The 25,354-nt window shown below is 36.7% G+C and overlaps 1 protein-coding gene across 7 annotated transcripts in view; it reads right to left on the bottom strand.

Moving 5' to 3' along the window:
- Positions 1-25,354, bottom strand: part of CDK12 (cyclin dependent kinase 12) — an 87,155-nt gene that overhangs the window by 11,714 nt on the left and 50,087 nt on the right. For 3 of the 7 annotated variants that reach the window (XM_039358986.1, XM_039358990.1, XM_039358987.1), the window contains exon 16: positions 17,014-17,148. The exons of 1 other annotated variant lie outside the window; for it this stretch is intronic. In XM_039358986.1, the coding sequence (XP_039214920.1) occupies positions 17,115-17,148 (34 nt within the window). In that variant the 3' untranslated portion in view covers positions 17,014-17,114. Of the gene's footprint in view, positions 1-1,728; positions 1,814-1,833; positions 2,144-17,013; positions 17,149-25,354 lie in introns of those variants that run through there. 3 more of the 7 variants (XM_039358991.1, XM_039358989.1, XM_039358993.1) reach the window with 3 other exon arrangements.

Consider the following 25,354-nt stretch of genomic DNA (forward strand, 5'->3'; position numbering starts at 1 on the left):
TACTGTCCTCTCTGTCAGTTGTTTATGCCTAATATCTTCCCATTACTTTCCCTGTTTCCCAAAAGCTTTTACAAGTAGGATCTGAAAAATATAAATACCAATTTTAGGACTGAATAATCTTTGGATTAGATTACAAAAAAAGAAACAAGGGCTCAAGCATACCAACTGCCTAAAACTCTTTAAAACAGACATATTTTCTTTGCCTTTGACAGTTCCCGTGATCCCAGGAAAACACTATATTCATGCTCTGAAATGCTTTCTTAGAATTGATTTCAGAGCATTGAGCAGCCCTAAATATAAGAGATACCGATGTGGTACATCAGTAAATACATAGACAATTATTATTTTCCAAGCTACATTAGTTTAAGCCTTCAAATATTGTCTATGCCCTTGAGCATTGCAATTTAAGATTTTAATCTACATATTTAGGGCAGTTGCATCCCCATGCAATCTTAGTACAGAATGAAACCAAGTTTCAGCATATATTATGTGAAAAGAAAATAATTCTATAGATTCTTTATTTACTTAGGAAAATTGCCCATAGCTGTACAACATGGCATGCTTCTTGATTCATATTCAGCCTGGTACTGCCACTATCAGCCCACTAAAAATCACAAAACACTCTAATGTCTCAATCTATGTAAGGAGTAGGATACCAAGAAAACCTAATACTCCATTTAAATGAGAATCCCCACCTAATTGGGTCGAGTATAGACTTTCTTTAAACTCTCTTTGTGTTCCTTCTCTATTCACTTCATCCTCCCTCGACTCTCACACCACATCCCAATAGTATGCCTTCCAGATCACACAGGAAATGCTGAAAAAATGGATTTGTAAAGGCATTTATCATTTGAAGTCTAATATCCAAGTGATTTCTAGAGCTGCAAATTTCTAGAAGAGTCTCCATTGCACTCCAATGCTTCCCTGAACTTCTCCAGATATTGACATTAAGCTGTTGTCCACCAGTCCTTAAGCTGATAGAAAAGTAGGGCAGCATAAACTGTGCTGATTCCGTTGCTAATCCCTATTCTGCCATAATAATGAGGCTGACACATTGTGATGCTCTTACTTATTTAATGCATGACAGGTCATTGGTGGATTGTCTTGATTTTCATTATTCTCTAACCAATTGTCACTTTCTACTGACACTTATTTTTCTAAGAACCAATAATATTTTAGAGAGATACTTAAGACAATGGGCTCAGCTAACTGTCAAATTGTGTGACTAATAGCTAGCGGGTACAGGCAGTTGGTCTAGTAGACATACCAGGCTAGAAACCAGAAGACTCTGTGTTGTAATCCCACTTTAGATATAAAAGCCAGCTGGGTGACTTTGGTCCAGTCACTCTCTCTCAGCCCAATCCATCTCACATTGAAGGAAAATTAGGAGGAGGGAAGAGTATTAGGTATGTTTACTACCTTGAATTAGTTATAAAAATAATAAAGGCAGGATATAAATGAAATAAAGATGCTAGAAGGGAGGTCATGTAATGTGAGGGATCTTTCTCTCAATGCACTTTCCAATCCATGTTCCATGTTGGAAACATTTAGCTTTTTTCATAGTTTAGATTAACTTCCTATGAAGCACTGAACTCCTTCAAAAAAAGGCTAAACCAGTTTTTAAAAAGTAGATCTAATGTGCTTTCAAAAGAATGCTAAGCCCATGTTCATAATAAGCTCACATAAGACCTGACAAGCTCAATGAAAAAATTCTGCCCAGAGTTATACCTTTGGAGAAGCGATGTGCCCCATCATTTCTGCCTAATCAAAATGGCTAAGAAGAACAATACTAGAAAGGATGTTTGTGCCAGCACTGTAAAGACACAAAAATAATTAGGATAACTGGATAGCATCTCGAATCACCTTAGCAACCAAATGACCAGGAGATGAGGAAAAACACTAACATAGCAACAAATGAAAACCTTCATTTGCCTGAAGAGTGGACTGAGGATAAGACAAATGCAGGGTCATGAAGCCATGGCAGAAAGAAGTGTCACTGAGGTACGTTCATGTTATGGTAAAGGGCAAATAAGAAATAGTGTCTTGTAGAATCAAGACAGCATTTAAGGGCAAACATCCAAGGTTTTAGTTGGCAGATGGAACAGGAAGGCTGCCAGACACCACAAAACTGGATTTTCACATTCTGAAAAAAGAAAAATGAAACACAGTGACATTTAAAGGACAATTAAATCTTGGATCTAAAATTACACATGTTCCACCTATATATACTTATGTAATCATCATCATCAACACAAACATCAACAAATCACATATCTCATATTTTTCTCTCGAGATACCTAACATCTTGATAAGTGGAATAGGGGACAATGTAGCCCAAAGTATTGTGTAACAAACCAACCATGGCTTTAGATTTCGGGGTATTTTAAAGGAAAGAGATTATTGGATGGCAATTTGTGGTACAACTTTCTCTCTTTTCTGAAAACATTGCTTCTCAACCTGCAATTTAATTTTGTAGAATAGTGTTCTGTCAGGTAAATGGCTGGAGTTTAAATGACTTTTCTCCACACTCCAGAATTAGCTGAGATAGCTCTGCTTACACAATAAACAGATAACGAACCAAATCACCACTTTGTCTAGTCTAGACCTTCTATTCCTTCTGAAAGGCCTTGGTTTTTCAAGGCCTTGGGCAAAAGTCATTCTTGCCATCCAGTTCTTTCAGATGTCATAACTTGAAATGTCAGGAGGGGACCTGGAAGTTTCCACATGCAAAGTATGTGCTGCTTTACCAAACAATAGCTTCCCCCTTGCTGAGTTGCAGAGATGGTGTTGAAATGGTGACTTCTAACCCCTCAGCTTTCTTGAAGGGGAAAGGGAAGGCATTTTCTGCATGCTCAGAAATATCAAGGCCAGCATATTACCCCAGACCTTTGGCATTAAAAACAGATGCTGAGGTTAAAGTGTTAGATAGCCTTGGTACAAATTACACCCTGGTTGGTTGCCTCTCTGCCAAAGAGGGAAGGAGTTAACACACAGTGTGGGCATACCATAAATTTCCTTTTGCAGAGTGTAGAGGGAACTGAGTTGGGAGAAGGGGGGGGGGAGAAATAGCTGGGAAGACGCCAGTAGCTTGTCTCTAGGTAACAATAAAGACTACAACCAAGGAGCATCTGCTTCCTTTACTCCTGCTGCATCACAATGTTGGAATAATGTTAATAAATTGGCAGGCACAAACACACTCTTGCACACACACATGGATTGTGAGACCAAGCTAAGCTGACCCCATATTTAAAGAAGAAAAGGAGAGATAAGTCAGAAAGAAGGATTTTTAAACTATCCTGTATAATCTATATCCTATATGTTATATAGGGTTGTAACAATGCTTGGCACCATTATGATTCACTGTTCCCAATATCTGAACCTTGGTGTTCTAAGCAGCACATGCCCAAAATGCTATTGAATCAAGCAGCATTGCTTGTGGATAAGATGAGAAATTTAAACAGTGGCACTTGCTAGTTAATGGTCAGTGCTACTAGGATTCCTGCCAATGCAAGCAGGTAAGTCACTGCTAGTTAATGGTCAGTGCTACTAGGATTCCTGCCAATGCAAGCAGGTAAGTCACTGGGCTCATAAAAACAGACAGAAACCCGACAGAAGATAGTATGTCCCAGGAGGGAAAGAGAGGCTGGTGCATACTAACTGATAGAAATGATAGACTTGCACAAATCTTACTGTAGCATTAGGAAGACTGCAGGCCAAGCAGTGACTATTAGTGGTCTACCTTGAATGTTAAAGAGAAGCAACTTCTGATCTTCTTTGCAGGACTTACAAATATAACATTTATAAAAATTAAATACCTTTCTTATTGTTGATTGTGTGTTATTCTTTACTTTTATGATCTTTTTATTTTATTTTCCATGGTTCTGGAGTTTTTAATTTTTTGGGTAAAATTATTTTAATTAAAAAACATTTTTTAAAAGTATATGCTGAAGAGAATGTATTACTTTTCCATTGCCAATATGAAGGGTCAGCTGTCAATCCCTTTAAAAGTCATATTGACATGTACACATAGATGTATGTTCATACACTGTAATGTTTCGTCCCTATATTAATAAAGATTTAGGAGACTGTTACATAAACAACCCATGGCAAACATCTCCATTATTACTGAAAAGGCTTGAGCACAGGAAGACTATTAGAAAGAAATCAAATAAATATCTGCCCTAATATATCAGAGGATAAGTGGATATAAATGGGAAATTGTTCAATTGCTGAAATTCTTGTAACCCCATCCCTTCCATTTCAATAAATCTTGCTAAAGAAAAATATATGAGAATCTTGCTTGGAAAATATCACTTTTGATTTGAGGCAGTTGCCAAAGAACCTGACATAAATACACAAAAAAGCCAAATCAATTATTTTTTAGTTTAGGCTCTACTTTTCCTAGGATCAATCAAAACGGCAGAAAAAGGCTAAGTTTATGGAACACAATAAATCTAAACCCGGGTTAACAAAATACAGTGGAAGGGATTGTATAAAATGTTACATCTAAGTAAAAAAACTATACTGTGCTTTAACAATATTATGGTCTGAATTTATTTGTCTGAAATGGGATAGGGTTTCCTGCCTGAGCAAGGGGTTGGACTAGATGACTTCCAAGGTCCCTTCCAACTTTATTATTATTGTTGTTGTTGTTGTTGTATCAGGCAGCATGCGAAGACAAAAATCAGGTTCTCCTAATAATCTGATTATAATTTTTTTTATCTTATTCTAGTACATTGTGGAAATCAAGCCCAAATGTCCTGAGCATGAGCACCTCCAGTTTAAGAAATGTTAGGTTGCAATCCTATATCCTTTTTTCGGGATAGTTAAGTTCCATTTAATTCAATCAAACTTACTTCAGAGTAAAGCTGAACAATCAGTTAATCAACTGATTCATCAATCAATTTAATTTGCATATGAATGAAATTGCTTAAGAGGCACAGGGATTATGTCCCTTCAGAAGATGCATAGATATTGCAATAGACTCATTTTTAGAAGAACCATTTTTTCCTGGATCAGGAAAGATAGAGTACAAACATTAATGGGAAATTTAAAGGACTTTGGTATATTAGCAGGTTTCATGATTAATAACCAAAAGACAAAGATGTTAACAAAAAACATGAAAGCAACAGATAAAGTAGAACTGATAAAGAACAACTGGTTTTGAGGAAAAAAAGATACCCGAGTATTGCTATGACAAATATAAATGATATGTTTTTTCAAAATAATTATGTTAAGATATAGACTGAAATTAAGAAAGACATGTTAAGATGCGAGAATTTAAAGCTTGTCATTTGGAGAATTTCTGTGATAAAAATGAATGTTTGCCATGAATGTTTTTGTTCCAAACAATATCTGTTTTAACAACAGATGTATCATCCAAACAATGGCAAAAAGATGTCCCTAAGTTTACATGGCAAAGGGAAAAAAAGAGTTGAATATAAAATATTAAAATATACATAGGAAAAAGGAGGATTGGGTTTACCGCATTTAAAACTGTATTTCGCTGCTTGTTGTTTGATCTGGATGAAAGAATGGACACTTTTACAGTTAGATCACCTGAAGTCTACATACTATGGATATTTATGGTTAATACAGACTTCAAAAATCATTTTATTACACGTGCTATGTTGAAAATATAGAGAAGATATAAACCCAGATTGTGCCCAAAAAATACGTTTATGGATCTCAGCTCAGGAACTATATTAAAGAAGAGAAATGGCAGTAAAAGGTAAATGTTTGACGTACCGGGACCTATTGGAAAATTATCAAGGGGAATTTAAAATCAAATCAAGAGAATAATTAATAGCAGAAGAATATAATTATCAATGGTTCTCCCATTTACAGTTAACTGAAATATTTAAAATGAAGTAACTTTTAGTATGGAGCAAGTAAGAATCTGAAATACAATGTATACTGATGGTGGGTTGACAAGATCAGAAATGAGGAGGTGATAAGCGCCTGGAAAGCCAAGGGAAATTATCAAAACAATTAAAAAACAAAAATTAGAATATTTTGGACATGTGATGCGACACCCAGAAAATACGGCATACCCCATTTAATCCTCCAGGGAAAGATTGAAGGCAAACGAGGTCCAGGCAGAAGAAGAACATCATGGCTTCAAACTCTAAGGGACTAGTTTGGACAAAACTCAGCAGCACTTTTTCATGCGGCTGCTGATAAAAACAGGATCGCCAACATGATCGCCAACGTCCGATAACGGATATGGCACAAGAAGAAGATGGTGAAAATGTAATTGCTAAAATGTACAAATTTTTGTTAAAATTTGAAATAGAGGTAGAACAACTTAAAGAATGTATGATAAAGTGGGCTCAGAATTTTGGTTGTAATATACAAATGAATCAATGGGAAGATATGTAGTCAAAAGAGTTGAAACTTGTCCCTTCAAACTCTGTTTTTTGTTATCTCAAAGAGAATTTTTATAAAATTTGTACTGTAGGTACATGATGCCAGAGAAATTATATAAATTGTATAAAGCCACTTCAAATGTATGTTGGAAATGTGAGCAACATGAAGTGACATTTTATCAGGCATAGAGAACATATATAAAAGCTAAAAGAAACTGGATCCAAATACATATTTTATTATAGAGGATTTTAAAAATTAATATTCAGTTAAAGCCAGAGAACTTTTGTTTTTAGAATTAATGGATGTACATTTAGAAAAAAAACATAAAATATTATTTCAGGATATGATCACAGCAGCAAGATTATTATATGCACAGAGATGCATAGGCAATTCCTATGGAGGAATTGTTGGTGAAATTGAAAGATTTTGATGAAATTGATAAATTAGCTTCATTGATTAGAGAAAAGTTACTATTTACATTTAATACTGACTGGAAACCTTTTAAGGATTTTTTGTATAAAAATGAAAAAAAGGACCTTTTGACAATTATACAGGTTACAAAAAGAAGAGTAATATGTAACTTTAGAGGTGTTAAGATCTATTTGTGCTTTTAATTGTTACAAAGAATATTGAAAGCCACTTCTTTATGCTTTTTCCTTTTTTAATTTTTCTTACACCTTATGCTTTTTAATTATTTTTTCATGCTTACTAACAATTAGTTTGTGTTAATTTTTACATTTAAAAGTTTTAATAAAATTATTTTAAAAAGGATCAGAAAAGATAGAGGGGTCACATTTAAAAGACAATACATATGTTACAATTTTACAACATTCAACAGAAACCAAATTTACTTATTAACTGGGAACACTTTTATCACTCAATCAAGTTTTTGGTGGATTAATGTAACTTGTTAGCCAAATAAAACACTGTAACTTATTTATAGTTTAAAAATGAGGTATATTTATAATATGTTTTGAAATAGCTTTAATTGTAATGTTTAAGCCACATTCTTACTGCGCTTTAGTACGTGTAAACTTTGAATCCCTGGGCATATACATATTTATTTACAGATATACTCATTACCATACAGTTATATAGGTGTGTGCCAGGATAAAGACAGAAGAGAGTTGTTATAAAAATAATAATAATAGTTGTGCATCTCTACATGCTGGTGATACCAATCTGCCTCTTTCCATTTCTTCTAAATAGACAGCCATGAGAACAAAAATACTAACAAAAAAAAAAGATGATCAATGAAGCAGTGGCTATGCAATGAAGGAGGCTGCATATGCACAAGAGAATTACATAGCCTGCCAAACTCCTGCATTTCTGGCCTAGTGCACAGAGTTAGCCTCCGGCTCAACCAACCTCAGGATAGTTAACCAAACAAAAGGAATTGTAAAGGATTATCAAAAATCCTCCTTTGGGGATTTTGAGTATGGTGCCATTTCTCTCATCTTCAGATTTTGCTTCAAACCTCAGGTTCTTCAACATACTTACTAAACTTTTAATCTCACCTTCAATAGCCACACCTATGGCTAAGTTGTGATAATTACTTATATTTGCCCACACATTTTCTTTCCTTCCCTTTTTTCTTTATTACTTTTCCCACATATAACATTTTGTGTACTTCCTCTTATCACACAGATCTACCCAGTTACATATGCACATTCACACACCTAGCAGGTCATGGATGGAGGACAACTGTTCTTCTTTATAGCAGATGTCAGTGTTTGTCCCAGGAAGTGTAGTTTTTATTTTAAGTATTCCTATCTATCTCCCTGTCCACCTAAAATAAATCATCCATTGATGATTAGATCTGATTGATTGACAAATTAGGTCTGATAATTTCAATTCTTCCATTCTTCATCTTTAACCAAACTAGCTGGCCTTGCTTTGCTTTCTTCATCTTTTAATCTTTCAGGTTTGTCTTGTTGCCTAGAACAATTTCCTCTTCACTGTTTCCAAGCAAAGTCATGCCCATAAAACACACACTGGACTGATGAATATATTTATAGATGAAATATTTTTGCTAGTTACTGCACATTTCTGCTCATTCTCACCTACCTAACAGGTGTTTGAAAATCAAATTGTGCCACCAAATCACTTTTTTTCCTGGTGCATTCAAGGTTTTCAGAGATTCATCAAAGGATCAAAGTTAAAAAAAAAAAAATCCTGAGAGGAGAAGCAGGTTTCTGGCCTGGGGTGCCAACTGATTTGCCTGTGGCAGTCCTGAGTCAGTTATACTGTCATGAATTTGGAGTCAGGAGAATCAAACCTCTGGAGAAAGGCACCACCTAACGTTCCTTTTCTCATTAGCCTATCAAAATCACCATATAGTTTGTCACAAGCCAAGAATTTGTAGAAAGATACATTTAGGGCAAATAATCAGAAATGGCTTGTAAACATGAGCCAAGTCACCCATGCCACACTTTATGACTTGCTATTCAAGTCATCTTTCTCCATATACCCCTTATTCACTTGTCAGTCTCTGAGCTTTCACTTTTCTCCCTAGCTGCCTATTCATTCATATATTTGCAGATTCAAAGTCTGATTATACAGTTTGCATTTAGTTCGGCACCTTATAACACTGGCATTCAGCTTCTAAACAGCTGCCCTTTCCAGCCGAACAGATCTGATTCATACAGTAATAACTAAATGTGCAGATATACTGTGATGAGTTTCCCAAACTTGACAATTTTAAGGCATGAGGACTTCAACTCCCAGAATTCCACAGCCAGCGTTGCTGGCTGTGGAATTCTGGGAGTTGAAGTCCACATGCCTTAAAATTATCAAGTTTGGGAAACACTGATCTACAAGAAATCAGTAGTTATACAAAGAACACTATTTGCATTGTGTATAGCATATATACTAGATATCCTCACATACAGACTTCATGCACATGGTGCAAATGGTGTTAACATCTAAATAGATCATGTGGCTGTAACACATTCATCTTAGAAAAGGAATGTAAAGACTGGCTATATCATATGTCTAAATGTCTAAACTGCACAAGTTCATATATTCTATTCTCTGTCCAAGTGGCAGTGGATCTCTCTGTGTTTTTTTAGTTTTCTGAACATGCAAAATAAGATTTTGGGAATGGACACAATATCTTCAGCTAAATTTCAGAAATCATTCTAGATGACAATTTTAATAAACAGTAAATTATTACTGTATACAATCTTTTGGATTTTTAGTAGCCAGGAGCAACATAGATAAGAGAGCAGAACGTATCATGTCCATTGGATGTCTTGACCTTCAGCATTGAGACAGGAAATCTGTAGTAGCCTTCCACTCACACTGGCTTAAATTTGATTGGAAGTTTCCATGTATCCAGGAGGATTGCTCACAATAATCATTTGTGCGAAGTATTCTGTTTTTGGGTACAGATCACTAAGGTCCCTATAGATTTTGCAATTTAACATAGAGCCACTGAAGACAAATGGCTCATCTGTCTAATTTCTCTTACTTCTACCATGTATCCAAATGTATTCAATTCAGCTCTAATTTCTGAACAGAATTTACAAAGAAAAATTCATCTTAATCCTAGTACTGAAAATAAAAACAAAAAATTAAATTCATAATATATTATGCAAAATAATATTATATTACATGTTATGTTATGTTATGTTATGATATGATATGATATGATATTATATTATACCAAGACTGACCCTATCATTTGGCCAAGAAAGTGTGTTTCTTAGCTGATTGAGGGGTGGGGGAGAGCAATAAATAATTATTTAATTTATTGCTGTATTTTTATTATGAGGGAGAAATAAACTATCCTTGATATTATTTGCCATAGATGAATAATTTGGCAAGCCTCAGAAATTGTTCCCCTTGGAAGAAGGAACAGATGAGCGTGAGACAGAGAGAGAGAGAGAGAGAGAGAATGGGGATCATTAGTCGCCCTCCTTCAGACAGCAGCCAGTCTTGTGCCTATATACTGGGTAGTTGCAAACTATTTTCAATCAGCACCTGCTTTTATGCCTATAGCAGCACACTGCTGATCCATGCCCAACAGATGATTTTTCCCACGATAATAGTTAAGGCTACCAATTCTAGGCTGCAAAAATCTAGCTAACTATTCTACAGCAGCAAACTGACATAGAAAACTCCAATTCTAGGCTGCCTTATATCGGTCTTCTGGATTCTTACAATCCAAACATAATACCCTATGTTTAATTCATACATTTCAAAAATATTTTTATTTTTATTCATTTATATCCTACTTTTATTAGTTTTATAAATAACTCAAGGTGGCAAACATACCTAATATTTCTTCCTTTTAATATTTTTCCCACAACAACCACCCTATGAGGTGGGTTGGACTGAGAGAAAACTTTGGGCCCATCACTTCCTGACAGTTAGAACAATTAACCAGTGGAACAACCTGCCTCCAGAAGTGGTGAATGCTACAACACTGGAAATTTTTAAGAAGAAATTGGACAGCCATTTGTCCGAAATGGTATAGGGTTACCTGCCTGAGCAGGGGATTGGACTTGATGACCTCCAAGGTCCCTTCCAACTTTATTTATTTATTTATTATGGATCATCGCACAGTCAGCCAGATGTTCAGACTGGATTTGGCATTTTGTCTACCTATCGAGTCCTTACCTAGGACCTGGGATAGGCAGATGTGGATGTTTGATGGTATTACAGATATCGTCGCAGGATGGAAGCAGTTCCTAATAAGGCTGCCTTTTGCAATTGACTAATAGCGAATTTGTCAATGCCAATGGTGTTCAAGTGGTGCTCCAGTTGTTTTGGGATTGCACCCAAGGAGCCTATGACTATTGGTACTACCCTTGCTTGCTTTTGCCACAGTCTTTCTATTTCTATTTATAGGTCTTTGTATTTTGTTATCTTCTCCAGTTCTTTCTCTTCTATTCTGCTATCTCCAGGCACTGCCACGTCCACTATCCAGACTTTTTTGTCTTTCTTATCGACAATTGTTAAGTCTGGGGTGTTATGTTGCAGGTGCTTGTCTGTTTGAATTCTGAAGTCCCAGAGCAGTTTAATTTTATCATTTTCTATGACTTTCTCTATTTTATGATCCCACCAGTTTTTGCTTACAGGCAAATGATATTTTTTGCAGATCTTCCAATGCACCATTGTTGCTACTTTGTCATGCCGCTGCTTGTAGTCAGTCTGTGCAATCTTCTTGCAACAGCTTACCAGGTGGTCCACTATTTCTTCAGCTTCTTTGCATAGGCGGCACTTACTGTCTATTGCTGTCTTCTCAATTTTGACTTTATATGCATTTGTCCTTAAGGCTTGGTCTTGTGCAGCCAGAATTAGTCCCTCGGTCTCTTTCTTCAATTTTCCTGCTCTTAGCCATTGCCAGGTCTTGTTATTATCTGCTTTCCCAGCTATTTTTTTAATGTATTGGCCATGTAGTGCTTTGTCTTCCCATGCCTCTATTCTGTTCTTCATTTGGTCTTTCTTGTAGGCCAGTTTGGTCTCTCCAGTAGTCAGTAAGCCTTCCTGATGTACTAATTTCAGTGCATCTTCATCATTGTTCTTCAGATATTCTTCCAAAGTCATTTTTTCTTCTTCAACCATCTGATGTACTTGTAGCATTCCATGCCCACCTATTTGCCTTGGTAGATAAAGTCTGTCAATGTCACTGCGTGGATGAAGGGCATGATTCATTGTCATTATTTTTCTGGTCTTCCTATCCATTGCTTTTAGTTCTGCTTGAGTCCAGTCCACTATTCCAGCTGTGTACCTAATGACTGGAATTGCTCAGGTGTTGATTGCCTTTATAGTATTTCCTCCATTGAGTTTGGATTTTAAGATCTTCTTCACTCTCTTGATGTATTCACCTCTAATCTTTTTCTTGACTTCAGTGTGCTTGATGTTGTCAGCTTGAAGGATACCCAAGTATTTGTAGTACTCTTCCTCATCCAGACTCTTAATGTTATTTTCGTGGGGCATCTTGATTCCTTCAGTTTTCACTACTTTTCCTTGTTCGATAGTAAGTGTGGCACATTTGTCCAAGCCAAACTCCATAACAATATCTTGGCTATATATACGGACAGTGTTGAGCAACGATTCTATTTCAGATGATGTTTTTCCATGCAGCTTCAGATCATCCATGTAAAGGAGATGGTATATTCTGGTAGATGTTTTTGATGTTTGATAGCCATGTCCTGAGTTATTCAGTATTATTGACAGATATTATTATTATTATTATTATTATTATTATTATTATTATTATTATTATTATTATTATTAGTCACCCAGCTGGTTTTCATGCCTAAAGCAGGACTTAGAACTCACGGTCTCCTGTTTTCTAGCCTGCTGCCTTAACCAAGTAGACCAAACTGACCTTCAATTATTATTCCTTTTTTTCCCTGAAGATTTTATATGTATAAAATTAGAAATATAGGAGGATGACTATTTACTTACTTATTCATCAAATCAATTTATGTAGCTGTCTATCTTACTAGGCAGCTCACAATATTAAAATCAATATAAAATATACAAACACAAAAGAAAACAAGAGATAAAACACACAGTAGCTGGAGAAGCATAAAATAAAGACCTCAGCACAGTCAGGAAATGGATTGTCATATACCGGGGGCAGAGATTTGAACACATAATCAGATTTTCAGGACCCTGCAGAGACCAGTAGGATTAGAGCCAACCAAATTTCTTGAGGGATAATGTTCTAGGAGAAAAAGTTATCCTATGGGGTTCTGCCAGCCAACTTACCTAGTGCAGCAGGCCCCCTCCCATGCTACTTTGGATAGGATAATAGAGACAACTGGGAAGAGTCAGCCCTATAAATAACCTGGCCCCAAGTCCTGTAGGGATTTAAAGATAACTATCAACTTGCACCCAGAAGCAGAATAGCAATCAATGCAACTTGCAGAACAATGTTTCACCTTCATTAAATAACTGACACCATTAATTTTGTACCAGCTGAAGCTTCCAAGAGCAACCCAATGTAGAATGTGATGCAGTAATACATCAGAAGATAATGAAGGCATAACTAAAAGTGAGCAAGTAGTCCTGATCCAGGAACAAGTGCAAATGATGCACAACACAAAAGTGTGCAAAGACCCTCTTAGCTAAGGCTGCTACTTGCTCTTTGAGAGGAGCTGTAAGTCCAGAAGGCCCCTAGATTGTATCCTGGCTCTGCAGCAGGGCCATCCCATCCAGAACCTAAAATGGAAGGTCCCTAAAACCAAAAGGCCCCAAAACTCAAAGCCATGTGATCTTGCTTGGGTTGAGCTGAAGTCCCTGAAAAAGCTTCTTGGATGAGAACTGAAACGTTTTCAAGGGAAAACAAAACTGAAAGTCCAGTTGCCTTTTGAACAGCATCTTTGGGACAACCACGACCTGGATGACTGAGAATCTCCATTGGGTTTAAGACTGCCCCATCCAGGCCCCACAGACTCCAGACAGTGATGCAAAACTTCCACACCAATATATACACAGCCAGGAATGGAGATACAAAGCATACCAATGATATCTCACCCCAATGACCTCACTCAGTGGCTTTATGTAGATGTTAAATATGAGGTGAGAAAGTGCCAACCCTGTGGCACCCTACAAAGTAGTGTCCAGGAGCTAAAGCTTTTCCCACTCATTAAACCCATAGGAAGGAGGACAATATTGTGCTGCCCTCTCCCAACTTCCAGAACCAATACAGAAGGATACCATAACTGATGGCATCAAAACTATATTACTACTATGTAGAAGAACTGTATTTAAAAAAAGAAATCTGTATATGGTATATGATGAAGGAAAAATGCAAAAATAAAATCCTATATTAAACTTTATAAAATACAAAACAAAAACAAAGAAAAAATAGCTCTTTTTTGCACAAAGCCCAGGCAGGTCAGGAGGCCCAGCTTCCAAAAACAAGGCAGGGGAGAGGGAAAGGCAGCAGTTGATAAAGCAAGTAATGGAATGCCAGTTGCACCATCCATTGACATTTGGAATCTTACTAAAATCATTTAATGTGCTCGTGTGTTAATACTAAGACTGTTAAGTACTCTTACTATGTACAGGCCACACTGGAATGTATCCCACCATAAAAGCTCTTTGTGAAACAACTGGGCCTTTCTGTACTAGTCTGAGATTTCACAATGATGTTTTGCAGGGGGGAAAAAACCAAAGCATAAAATGAATATATTTTTGCATAGGCAGCAATATGCAAAAGTTACTAGGCTCACCTTAGCATAGTCAAGGTTTTAGAATTATTTGAACACATCCAGGTACAATCTGCCTATGCATTGCCTTGATAGTATTTGTAGTATGATGAAACTATGTTATTATAATTTTTTAAATCTTATTTTCAGAAGAGGCTTGTGACCAGTAAAATTCTTCATGCAGTTTTCAGTTTTAGTTAATTTATAACCTAATACAGTACTATGTCTCATGTCATTAATCTACTTAACTTTTTAAGAAGAGACTGGACAGCCATCTGTCCGAAATGGTGTAGGGTTTCCTGCCTGAGCAAGGGGTTGGACTTGATGACCTCCAAGGTCCCTTCCAACTTTATTATTATTATTATTATTATTATTATTATTATTATTATTATTATTATTATTATTATTAACAACACTTCAAAAACAAATCAGCTGTCAGTCTTAGCAAGTATTGCATGTAAATTGTTAGCAGGTGAATACTACAGTTAAACCAATTAAGAGTTCTGTAGTAGGACACTTTACTATGTGTTCATTTTTATATACAATTATGCTGATTAGCACATTATTGAAAAATGTATAAACTGGCTTATTTATTTATTTATTTATTTATTTATGAGACTTATATACCGCTTTAAGTGCAAGCACTCTCTAAGCGGTGTACACCAGTAAGCAATGTATATATATATATTTACATTGCCCCCAATAATCTGGGTCCTCATTTTACCTACCCCGGAAGGATGAAGGCTGAGTCAACCTTGAGTCAGTGAGATTTGAACCGCTGACCTGCTGAACACAGTCAGCTAAAGTGGCCTGCAGTACTGCACTCTAACTGCTGCGCCACCTCGGCTCCAAGTAAAGAGGTAATAAACTTTTTAAAGTTTACCTCTTTACTGTTGCTTGTCCTTGCTTCACAATGTAAATATTATGTGTTGAACTGGCTTTTTCCCCCTTTTGGTTCAAATAACAGAACACATTAATAATGGGGCTGGTATCTAGAGATTTTTAATGGGGCTGGTATCTAGAGATTTTTCTTTAACATTAAAAACAGAGAATACTAAATGACGCATATAACTGTAGTTGAAAGTAAAGGAATTCCCAATCTGTATACTAGCTTTCTACTTATGGTAAATAAACCTATGATCTTGAAAGTGCTTGAAACAGAGCAAGCATAAAAAATAGCTCAAATAAATTCAAAGATGGAAAAGAAAATTCTAAAATAAAGTAGAAAGTCAAAATAACAAAGCAAAATACCTAAATCCCTAAATTATATCTACTTCTTAGTATAGGTATATAATACCCCATTCAAAGATAAGTAGATTAGTAGATAGTAGGTAAGTAGGTAGGTACGGTAGATAGACATCAGACAACTGAAATTATGTTAATTTTTCTATTTTTGAATGTTGTGCTTCAATGTTTTTAACAGTGAATTAAAGCAAGAGCTTATGTCTGGCTTGCCTTCCCATCAGTGTAAAGCTGATTCAAGTCTCAGAGTTGACAAATTCCATTAAGCCAACATGCAAGCATATCTAGATATGCAAGCATATCTAGAGTTTTTTTTATAGATGGAAAATTCAAATTTAGGAACTATAATTCAGCAAAACATTAACATTTTTAACCTTTACCTGGCTTCAAAAAACCTGGTTTATCATAGTCATAATATTTAAGCAATAAGAAATTACAAGTGGACATATTCATAAGATATGCACCAACATGCTTTTACATTTATTACAACTGCACCATAAAAATGATGAGAGCCAACCTTTTTTATACATTCACTGAGGAATTCAAGAGTATTTTTTCTAAACTATTTTTTTTTTTACTTAACAATTCAAAAATTGCTGGGGAGAGAAAGGGAGAATGTTCCTTTATTCTGTAAGTTTTGGGTTTGGAGCATGCAACCATCCAGTCTTGAAGTGAAATAAATTTCAGAGGATCATAGCAGCTTTAATTCTTTAGGCCAAATAAATCTCCAGAGGCTTTTTGGGCCTAGCATCTGGTACCCCTAAATGTCTGCCTGGGTAAACACATTCCAATGCAGAGGAGGCGGTGTAGGCCAAGTTAGATAAAATCTCCCTGCTACACATTTGCACTTTCTTCCAATGACACTAAATATTAATGAGTGGCCTACATTAAATCCACAAGCACCTGACTCTCCCTCCCCTTTCTCCTTCTGCAGGGCAGCTGCCCAGGCGCATCACCGCAGAAACCATCATCTTTACTAGCAGGAACCCATCCTCCCCTCCTTCCCTCTGCCATCCCTTCCCCCCCACCGCCAACTGGGGACTCGCCAGAAGGCAAAGGGAGGCTAGTGCAGCTGAGCAGGAAGAGAGCAGCACCAGCTGTGCATTCATTTCCAGAGGTTTCAATTCTAGCCAGCCTCGCTATTCTTCCTTTCAACAGAGGCAGTGAAATTATAAAGTATTAACATTGGGGGAAAGGGATAGGACAGGCAAAAAAGAGAAATAGGATGTACCTGTGCCTGCAGGCCAATCATGTCTTCTTTGAAGAACCAGTGCAAATGTTAAATTCCTCACCCTTCAACCAAAAAAAGTTGCCATCTGATTGGGCAAAAAGTCATGAGTTGGCCAGTTTTTTTCCCATTCCTTCCCTAGAAAAGAAACAAAAAGCAAAAGGAACAAAAAAAGTTATTTATCTACTCCATCCTATCTCAACCCGTTTTAGTTTTAGTTATATACCAAATTAGGAGAATCAACAGCTTGTGTTTCCAGCCTGCAGAATATATTGGGTAGCCTCCCTAGATTTCACCCAGGGCAACCCCAATAGCTAGACGGAGTTCTAAACTTGCAAGAAAATCCAACTGGTAGGTTAACCTTGGACGTAGAATAAACTCTTCCCCAACAACTTATCTGTCTTCAATAATTCTTGAAATTACTACTTGACTTTCTGGGCAACTAATAAAATATATGTAAAACACATTAAAAACCACACCATGACAACAATAATATTTACACACACAATAGATTGAAGATTTTAGCTCGTTTTATATTTTTTATATTTTCCCCATATGTCGCCTTGGTCTGCTAAAACCTGCATGCTAATTAACTAAGTCAAAACTGGCCACTGGTGGGGGCAGTTCTAAACTGGCAAAGGGCTGTTCATTTCCTACTTTACTTTTGGTCCCTCCTCTCTCTCTCTCCCCCAAACAGCAGGTGTGTCTGGGAAGGACAGCTCCTGTAATTTTGAAATGAGCTCTGGAGGACAGCTTGCCAAGTGAAGCCTGAGGGAGGCAGACTGTCATCCCACCCCCCACCCCCACCCCGACCTATTTCTTTGGCTACTTTATTGGTTGTACACATTTCTGGAGAACTGTATAAATCATCAAAAGGCCTTATACATCAAGATTGCCTGCCAAAGGAATACAGCAGGGTCAGCTTACCTAAAATGTGTGAACTATACAATGTGTACAATGTGGGGTCTTTCCCTGGATTTTTGGCCATTGTAAGAGAGTGACTGAGTGTATAGGAGAGAGAAAGAGAGAGGGGGGGGGAGAGAGAGAGAAAGAGGGGAGGAGGAAGGGATTCATGAGTGTAAGTTTCAGGCTTCCATTCCCCCCCCCCCCGCCAATTAGTCACTTTGTCCCTTTTTGGGGTGTTTAAGGAGAGATGTTCCATGCACCAATTTGATCCTTAAATGTCCCTAACAATATGCCAAACATTGGGCTCCTCCTAGCCCAGCAACCTTGGGAACCACAAAAGTATCTTCTCATCCAAAGTGCAGGAAAATCCTACTCCTGGCCATGGGAATAGATCCCAAAGGGAATTCATATCTTTGTTTCAAAGAGATGGTTGGCCTCTTTCGGTAGATCCTCTTTTATTATACACAATTATATGCAGACACATGAAACATTATTAATATATTCTGCCATAAAAAGACCTTTGAGTTTTGCTGCATGTATTCTCAACCAAATTGAAAAGAAAGATATAGAAACTACTGAATGGACACATAAAAATCTCATTTTTTTGAAGGCCAAAGTAAAAACAAGTTGCTGCAAACCTCTGTCTCAACTTATCTATCATGAAATTCCTGCCTTGTCCTTAGAGATTTTTTCCCACTGGCCAGGGTTTATCTTTAGAAGTAGGGAAAGTAAATTATTCTCTTTGATTCCTTGCCTGTCCTACACACACATCACATCCACACTCTACCCATTTCCCTTTATGCTGTGTTCCATCCAAACAGCCCAAAGTGGTCCTTGATTGATGGCAGTGTTTGCCCGCTAAGCGCACCCTGCGGTCCAATCCTTGCACATTCCCCAATTCCTCCCCAGTCCCTATTCAAAGACCGACTGTGTCTCATGTCAGTCCCCGAGGTGCTATTAATTAAAAATACATCCAATTAAATGGCAGGTGAGGACGTGCCATACGAGCTCCCTCCCCCTCCTGCTACGATTGGCTCATCTGTGCTTCAAATTGAACAAGATGCAGAGAGAGGCTACAGGAGAGCTCTCTGAACCTGTGCCAACATAGGCCATGCCAGTCTGTTCGGGTGGTGCTGTGAGTGTGTTGCTGTGTGTGCATATGCAAAAGAGATGTGGCAGGCTGATTTCCATAGCGAATGGTTGGCATTATTATAGTTTGTCAGCTGCGTCCTGCCCCATTTTTATGCTTGCTTTCTCCCAAATACTAAATGAAACTAGGGGGAAGAAAAGCTTATCTAAGAGAGTTTGCTAAACCAAACAACAGAATGGAAGCCTGCATGAAAAGTTTTGGCTATCCATTTTAAAGTGTGACACTAATTTCAATTTCTCCACTGCCTTCCAAGCTTTTTTTGTCCGTTTTAGCAGACTTCCTCTTTCTTAGTTTGTGCTGACTTTATTTCAGTTCTGTGTTCTCCCAGGTCACAGAATCCAGTTGTAGGAGCTTCACAATCAGTTTGTAGGAACCCAAAGTTGGATTGGGGATGGGGAGAACAAGGAAGTCTAAATTATTTTTCAATCTGGCTTCCATAATAGGAATTAATTCCCCACACTGCTAATATCCCTGACAGATGGGTATTGTATCACATACTTAATAACAATAATCGAAATATAGTATAGAAGTGGTGAGACAAGAGACAGGCAAAATATGGAATCTCTGAATACGGATTTAGTCAACAATGCTAATTTTACCCTTCTCACAGTGGTACAATTACAAAATATTGACCTCTTTTTTTTTTTTTGCCAAACTGGTAATGCAGGCAACAATCTAATAGCGTTATCTTTTAGTAATGCTGAAGTAAGGGAAAATATATGGAACCAAATGAATATTTCAAGAAGTTGGTTGTACTTCAATATCAGTCATCTTGACACATAATAATATAAACATTTTTCATGGGCTCTTTCAAAGATCTGATTCATAGTTATATATCAGCAGGTAACATGACAGCTAATTCTATGGTCCAACCCATACTTTTTTGAAAGGAAGCACTGAATATACAATGGGATTTATTTCATTTATTCATATTTCAAGTAATACAATCCATAAATTCTATAAATATTTTCCTTGGTCGTGGATAAGTACAGATTGACTGATATTGATTAATTATATACTGAAACTAAATTTTGTTGCACTGAACTGGAAACGATGTTTTTAAACGCCATTCAAAGATAGATAAAAGTATGACTCTTAACTGCAATATCTAAAAATGACCAAATTTCAATCAAACATGAAATTGGCATTTTACATTTCAAAAGTTGAGATAGTAACACTGAAAAAAAATTCTTGGGCTGAAAACTGAGCTTTTCTTGTCAGACAAACGTGGCAACAAAAGTATTCCTTGTGAAAGTAATATTGAATGGAGTGTGGAGCAACACAACAAATCAGAAAAATCTTGCAATGGCCAAGAAATGGGGTAGTTGATTCATTTTAGTTTTGGAATCTGCTGTATTTCTTGCTGACTTCACATTCCTGCTAATTGGAGATTTTAATCTTCAGTGACTTTCTGCTCAGGGGTGCTGACAGGATCACCAGCTGTGCAGCTATTCCAGCGGTGGTGGCTTTTTAATCAAGCCATCTTGGCAGAGAAGGTGGGATAGTGGAATTGGGGAAAGGGAGGGTGAGATTAAGAGGATGAGGAAGGTGAGAGCTTGGTGTTTGCCCCCTCCCCCCTCCAAGGACAAAACTAATATGTGGAGGGAAAGAAAGAGAAACTGATTTTCCCCTGCAGAAACTAAGAGTAAGTCTTGGCAGGATCCCAAGATATGAGTTTATGCAGACTGCAGTTTCCTATCCGCTATATATTAAAACAGTAAAATTTTAAATTATGTCAAGGAGCAAAGAAAGAAAACTCCAGACCTCTTCCTTTTTGTTGCAATCTTTAGCTACTATTTTAGAAGGTAGATAGCGATTTTTGGTTAGATATAGTAAGGATAAAGAAATTGAATTTCTGCTCACAATACAGTTAAATATCTTCCCCTTCTTTCCCTCACAGCCATGATTCAAGCACTGAGGAGACACCGCAAGTATTTATATTGGAGTAGGGGATATATGAGTCAGCTCCAAGATTTGACACTAAGCCAATAGTCCCTATGACTCATGGATAACTCTTATGTATCACTCTATTTGATCCATGGGCATTTAATGTCCCTCTAATCTGCGACTCATGGCCTAAAGTTCATCAAATAGTTTGACAGAGAACAACATCCTTGATATCCTCAGATTGCCTTAATAAGCATTTTTGGTCTTCTGCAGATGGAGATCTTTTCCTAGCTGTCAAGTCTTATCATTGTCATGGCAGATTTTTCCTCTAAAATTTGCCCTTTTAGGGAAAAAAATCAGCTAGGGCAAGCATCTATAATACACAGCTTGGTGGCTGCAGGCCTTCGATTCAGTCCCTGCGACAAAGCCTTGGCGAAATCTGACAGCCCCACCAATAACTACAGCTGAATTGCTTTTATTCAAGAGAATAATTGTTTTATTTAAGAGGTTAAAAGGAGAAAATGACAGAGAATTATTCTATGAATGATATTTAATTTTTAACAAAACTATAATTAAATTAAATCCAATGCTCTTTTATTTTGCCCCAACCCCAATTTTTAGAATGTTAAAAAAGGCTGAAAAGATTTGCAGAGCCCATTTAGGAATCCTTCAGAAAGAGAAAAGAAAGTACATTACCCCCCCCCAAAGTGTGCATATATTTGCATATGCTAATTTATGTGCATAAATGCCAAATTCAAAACAATTTTGAATAATCTAAATCATTTTATACCTTTTGGCAAATCGACAGTATGATAATGACTAGGACAGTGTTTCTCAACCTTGACAATTTTAAGGCATGTGGACTTCAACTTCCAGAATTCCACAGCCAGCAATGCTGGCTGTGGAATTCTGGGAGTTGAAGTCCACATGCCTTAAAATTGTCAAGGTTGAGAAACACTGGACTAGGAGGTCTCTGCACCAGCTCAGACTGCTGATCTGGAGGGAAGTGCTCTTAGGACTCTTTATCTTTAAAGTAGATAAGGATTGGTCTGTACTTCATATAGAATAGATAGTTTGTACCCTTATAGCTTCACTACCTATTTTGGCAATCATTGTGTTTATTGTGTAGAGCAGTATGTGGCCTAGTGGGGAAGACACTTGCCTTCCACTTGGAAGGTTGAGAATTCAATCCTAGGTAGCAACAAATGTTTCTCTTCTGGGGCACAAAGAAAAAGTATCTGCTGAGAATTCCGCATGGCATCAAGAAGGGCCTCTGGCCAATAAATGCTTAGCTTTATCCCGTCACCCTGACTGTACCCCAAAATAAGGGATTACAGGATTGTAAAAAGGGACTTTGTGTTATTTATTGTGTGAGTGGAAGCCAATAGACCTCATATTCTATTCTGAAGAAGGTGGAAACTGTTTGCATTAGTTTCTATGATACTCATACCATTTTTGCTAATTTTTTAATTTAACTAATTCATATGGCTGCCCATCTTGCAAATGCAATTCCGTGCAGTTAGCACAGAAATAAACAATAAAAACAATGCTGGCAAATGATGATAAAGAATGAAAATCTACAGAAGTCACTGAGGGTAAACCCAAGTAGACTAGTCAACAAAAAACTCTCCATGGGTTATCTAACCTTCTGACTATCAGGCACACTAGGTCCCATTAGATGGCATTCTTTTAAATGAAAGGATCCAGACCTGTTGGACCTGGAAGGATAGGCAGAAACAATCCAAGAAAGGTGGTCTTGAAAATAACCAATCCCATGCCATGAAGGTCTTCTTTAGTGACAAATAACATCTTCAATTCCACCCAGAAGCACACAGGGAACATCAGTGCAGCAAAGAGAAAAGAGGTTAATATATCATCTCCCAGGTTCTAATTTAGCACCGTAACTATGATACCAAACCGGCTCTTTTGTTATTTTTAAGTTGTGATCCTCTACACAGAAGTCCAATTTTGAGTATTGTATTTGAGATACAATTTTGAGTATCTTAAACTTCATTCTTAATCTTCACCAAAGCCCAAACTCTAGCCCAGACCAGGAGAGCATCTTTGGCTGACCAAATATTGTTGAACTGGAGTTGTAAGCATGGTTCACCAATGATTATGTTGAATGAAGCTGCTATGAACTGTAGTTGTTATACTAGACAACCCAATGCCTCCTTAGTCTATCTTCACAGAAAGGATTCCAATGCTTTTTTTTTTAAAAAAAATGCTTCAGTTGCTTTTTTCCATTGCTTTCTCAGCTTTGTGAGATTTTTTCAAAATTAAAATATTTCCCAAAGACATACTGTTTGGGCTTTCACTTCAAACGTGTACAGATTTCAATATCCTGAAATTTATTCTTTTTGTCCTGCAGAATCTGGGAGAATTATTGTCTGGTGAACATACTGAAAATATTTACACCAGAAACAACTCTTTTCCTACATTTTACTAATCTAGGAAGTCCTGTTTAAAAAAAGAATGGCTTTAAAATTAGTTTAAATCTTCTGTATTGCTAGGTTTTTTGATCTTTGTATCTGAACTATCACAAAGAATAAGGACAATAAGAATCTTAATGTAGATTTAAACATTGATCAATGTGGTCAATACAGAGAGGGGGGGCTAGATTATGCAGCAGAAACAAACATTATAATAGGTGAGATCCATCTGGATACAAAATAGAGGATCAAGGAGTTTTCAACCCAAAGGGACCCTTTTTATTTCCCATTATAATCCATTCTTCATCTAGTTTCACTCATCCCATCTCCTCTAAATTTCAGGTGTTCATTGTGCTGTGTTTGTTTGTATTTAGGCTTAATTGGGTGCAGTTGTAATTGTGATCCTCAAAACAGCAAGGACTATTATTTTAAACCTTGTAGTTCTGCATGAAAAGATCTGGAAGAGGCAAATATAGGATACTTAGCAGAGAAGCTGCTATGGGTAACACTCCCCATGTTGACTCACACAGGTTCTACACTTATGCATTTCGTTGAATATAAGGATATAAATCTTAAGTATGTTTTATTCACTGATCCATTAGCTCTCTTGCTCTCAATTTGTTCCATTCCTATTGTCAGTTTTAGCTTATAAGCTCTGTAATGGCAAGGACCTGTCTATTTTTGTTTTGCTTTAGTTAAAAGAGTGTTCACATAGCATTTTAAGCCATAATGTGTTTTGTTTGGCTTGGATTTAGCTGATGTGAACCCAACCCATATGCTGTGAACATGGCACTCTATATAATCAGCTGACATGCAAACATATTGCTCTCCATACACTGGAGAATGTAATTGGAACTGTTGTTTGGCCAGTTTGGATTTTCTTTAATGTAAAACTAGGAAAGTGGGAAAGAGATTTTTCTCATGTGCAACAGAAACTAGGAAAATTTTCTTTCTTTCTTTCTTTCTTTCTTTCTTTCTTTCTTTCTTTCTTTCTTTCTTTCTCTTTCTTTTTTCCTTTCTCTCTCTCTCTCTCTTTCTCTCTCTCTCTCCCTCCCTCCCTCTTTCCATTTTAGCGAACGAGGAAGAGAGACTTCAGATGCATAATGATTCTCCAATAATTTTTTTTGTCTCTGTATTCAGACTTCTTTGGCTGTAAATATCTCTCTTCCTCAAAATGGTAAAAGGAAATGAAATCAAAAGAGAGGGTGATGGAGTTAACAAGCCATCATGATCCAAAAGTGAGATGCCAGAACTTCCTGTGGAAATGCTTGGAAGTTTTGTTGGCATGAGCTGCCCTCTTGTGTCTAAAAGAAAAATGCCAGTTTTCAATTGTTATGAAGAAGAAATCAGCCAATGACCCATCTTTAAAGATCTGCATCTAGTTTTATTGCACAACAATATTTTCTACAGTACTTTTTGTTGTTCAGTCTTACCTTTAATTAGGTACTTTTATATTCAATTTATACAGCATTTCTTTTTATCACTTATAGATTACTCATTCATTTTTAAAATTTTAAGTATTTCTTTTCCACTTTTCCATCAAAGAAACCATTTTTAAATTAGTAAAAATTTATAACTAAAACTATTGATAACAAATATTAAAAACAAAGTTAAAACAGAACAATGACCATTCTAAAACAGCCAGCAGATTAAGAAACACAGCATGACAAAATTTAAATATCTTCTTCAGCTGTATAAGGGGGCAACATTGTATGCAATTGTAAGCAATTACCACTAGCACCACTGCTGATAAATGTCCTCAAGGTAAGGACAAAGAGTAGAATCACTAGTGATAAACTGAATATAAATTGGGAAATTATGCCTTTCCAAAGATTGTGCCTCTTCACAATTTGTGACAGATTTCATCAACTATGATCACAATGCATGATGACACAGTGATATGTTAAGTTCTTGCATAGAACTCAGAGACTCATGTTCAGATCTACCTTCTTATCATGGGAAATCCCCT

This window comes from Crotalus tigris, unplaced genomic scaffold (assembly GCF_016545835.1).
Source record: "Crotalus tigris isolate CLP2741 ecotype Arizona unplaced genomic scaffold, ASM1654583v1 scf7180000019068.10715455, whole genome shotgun sequence".
NCBI classification, from domain to species: Eukaryota; Metazoa; Chordata; class Lepidosauria; order Squamata; family Viperidae; genus Crotalus; species Crotalus tigris.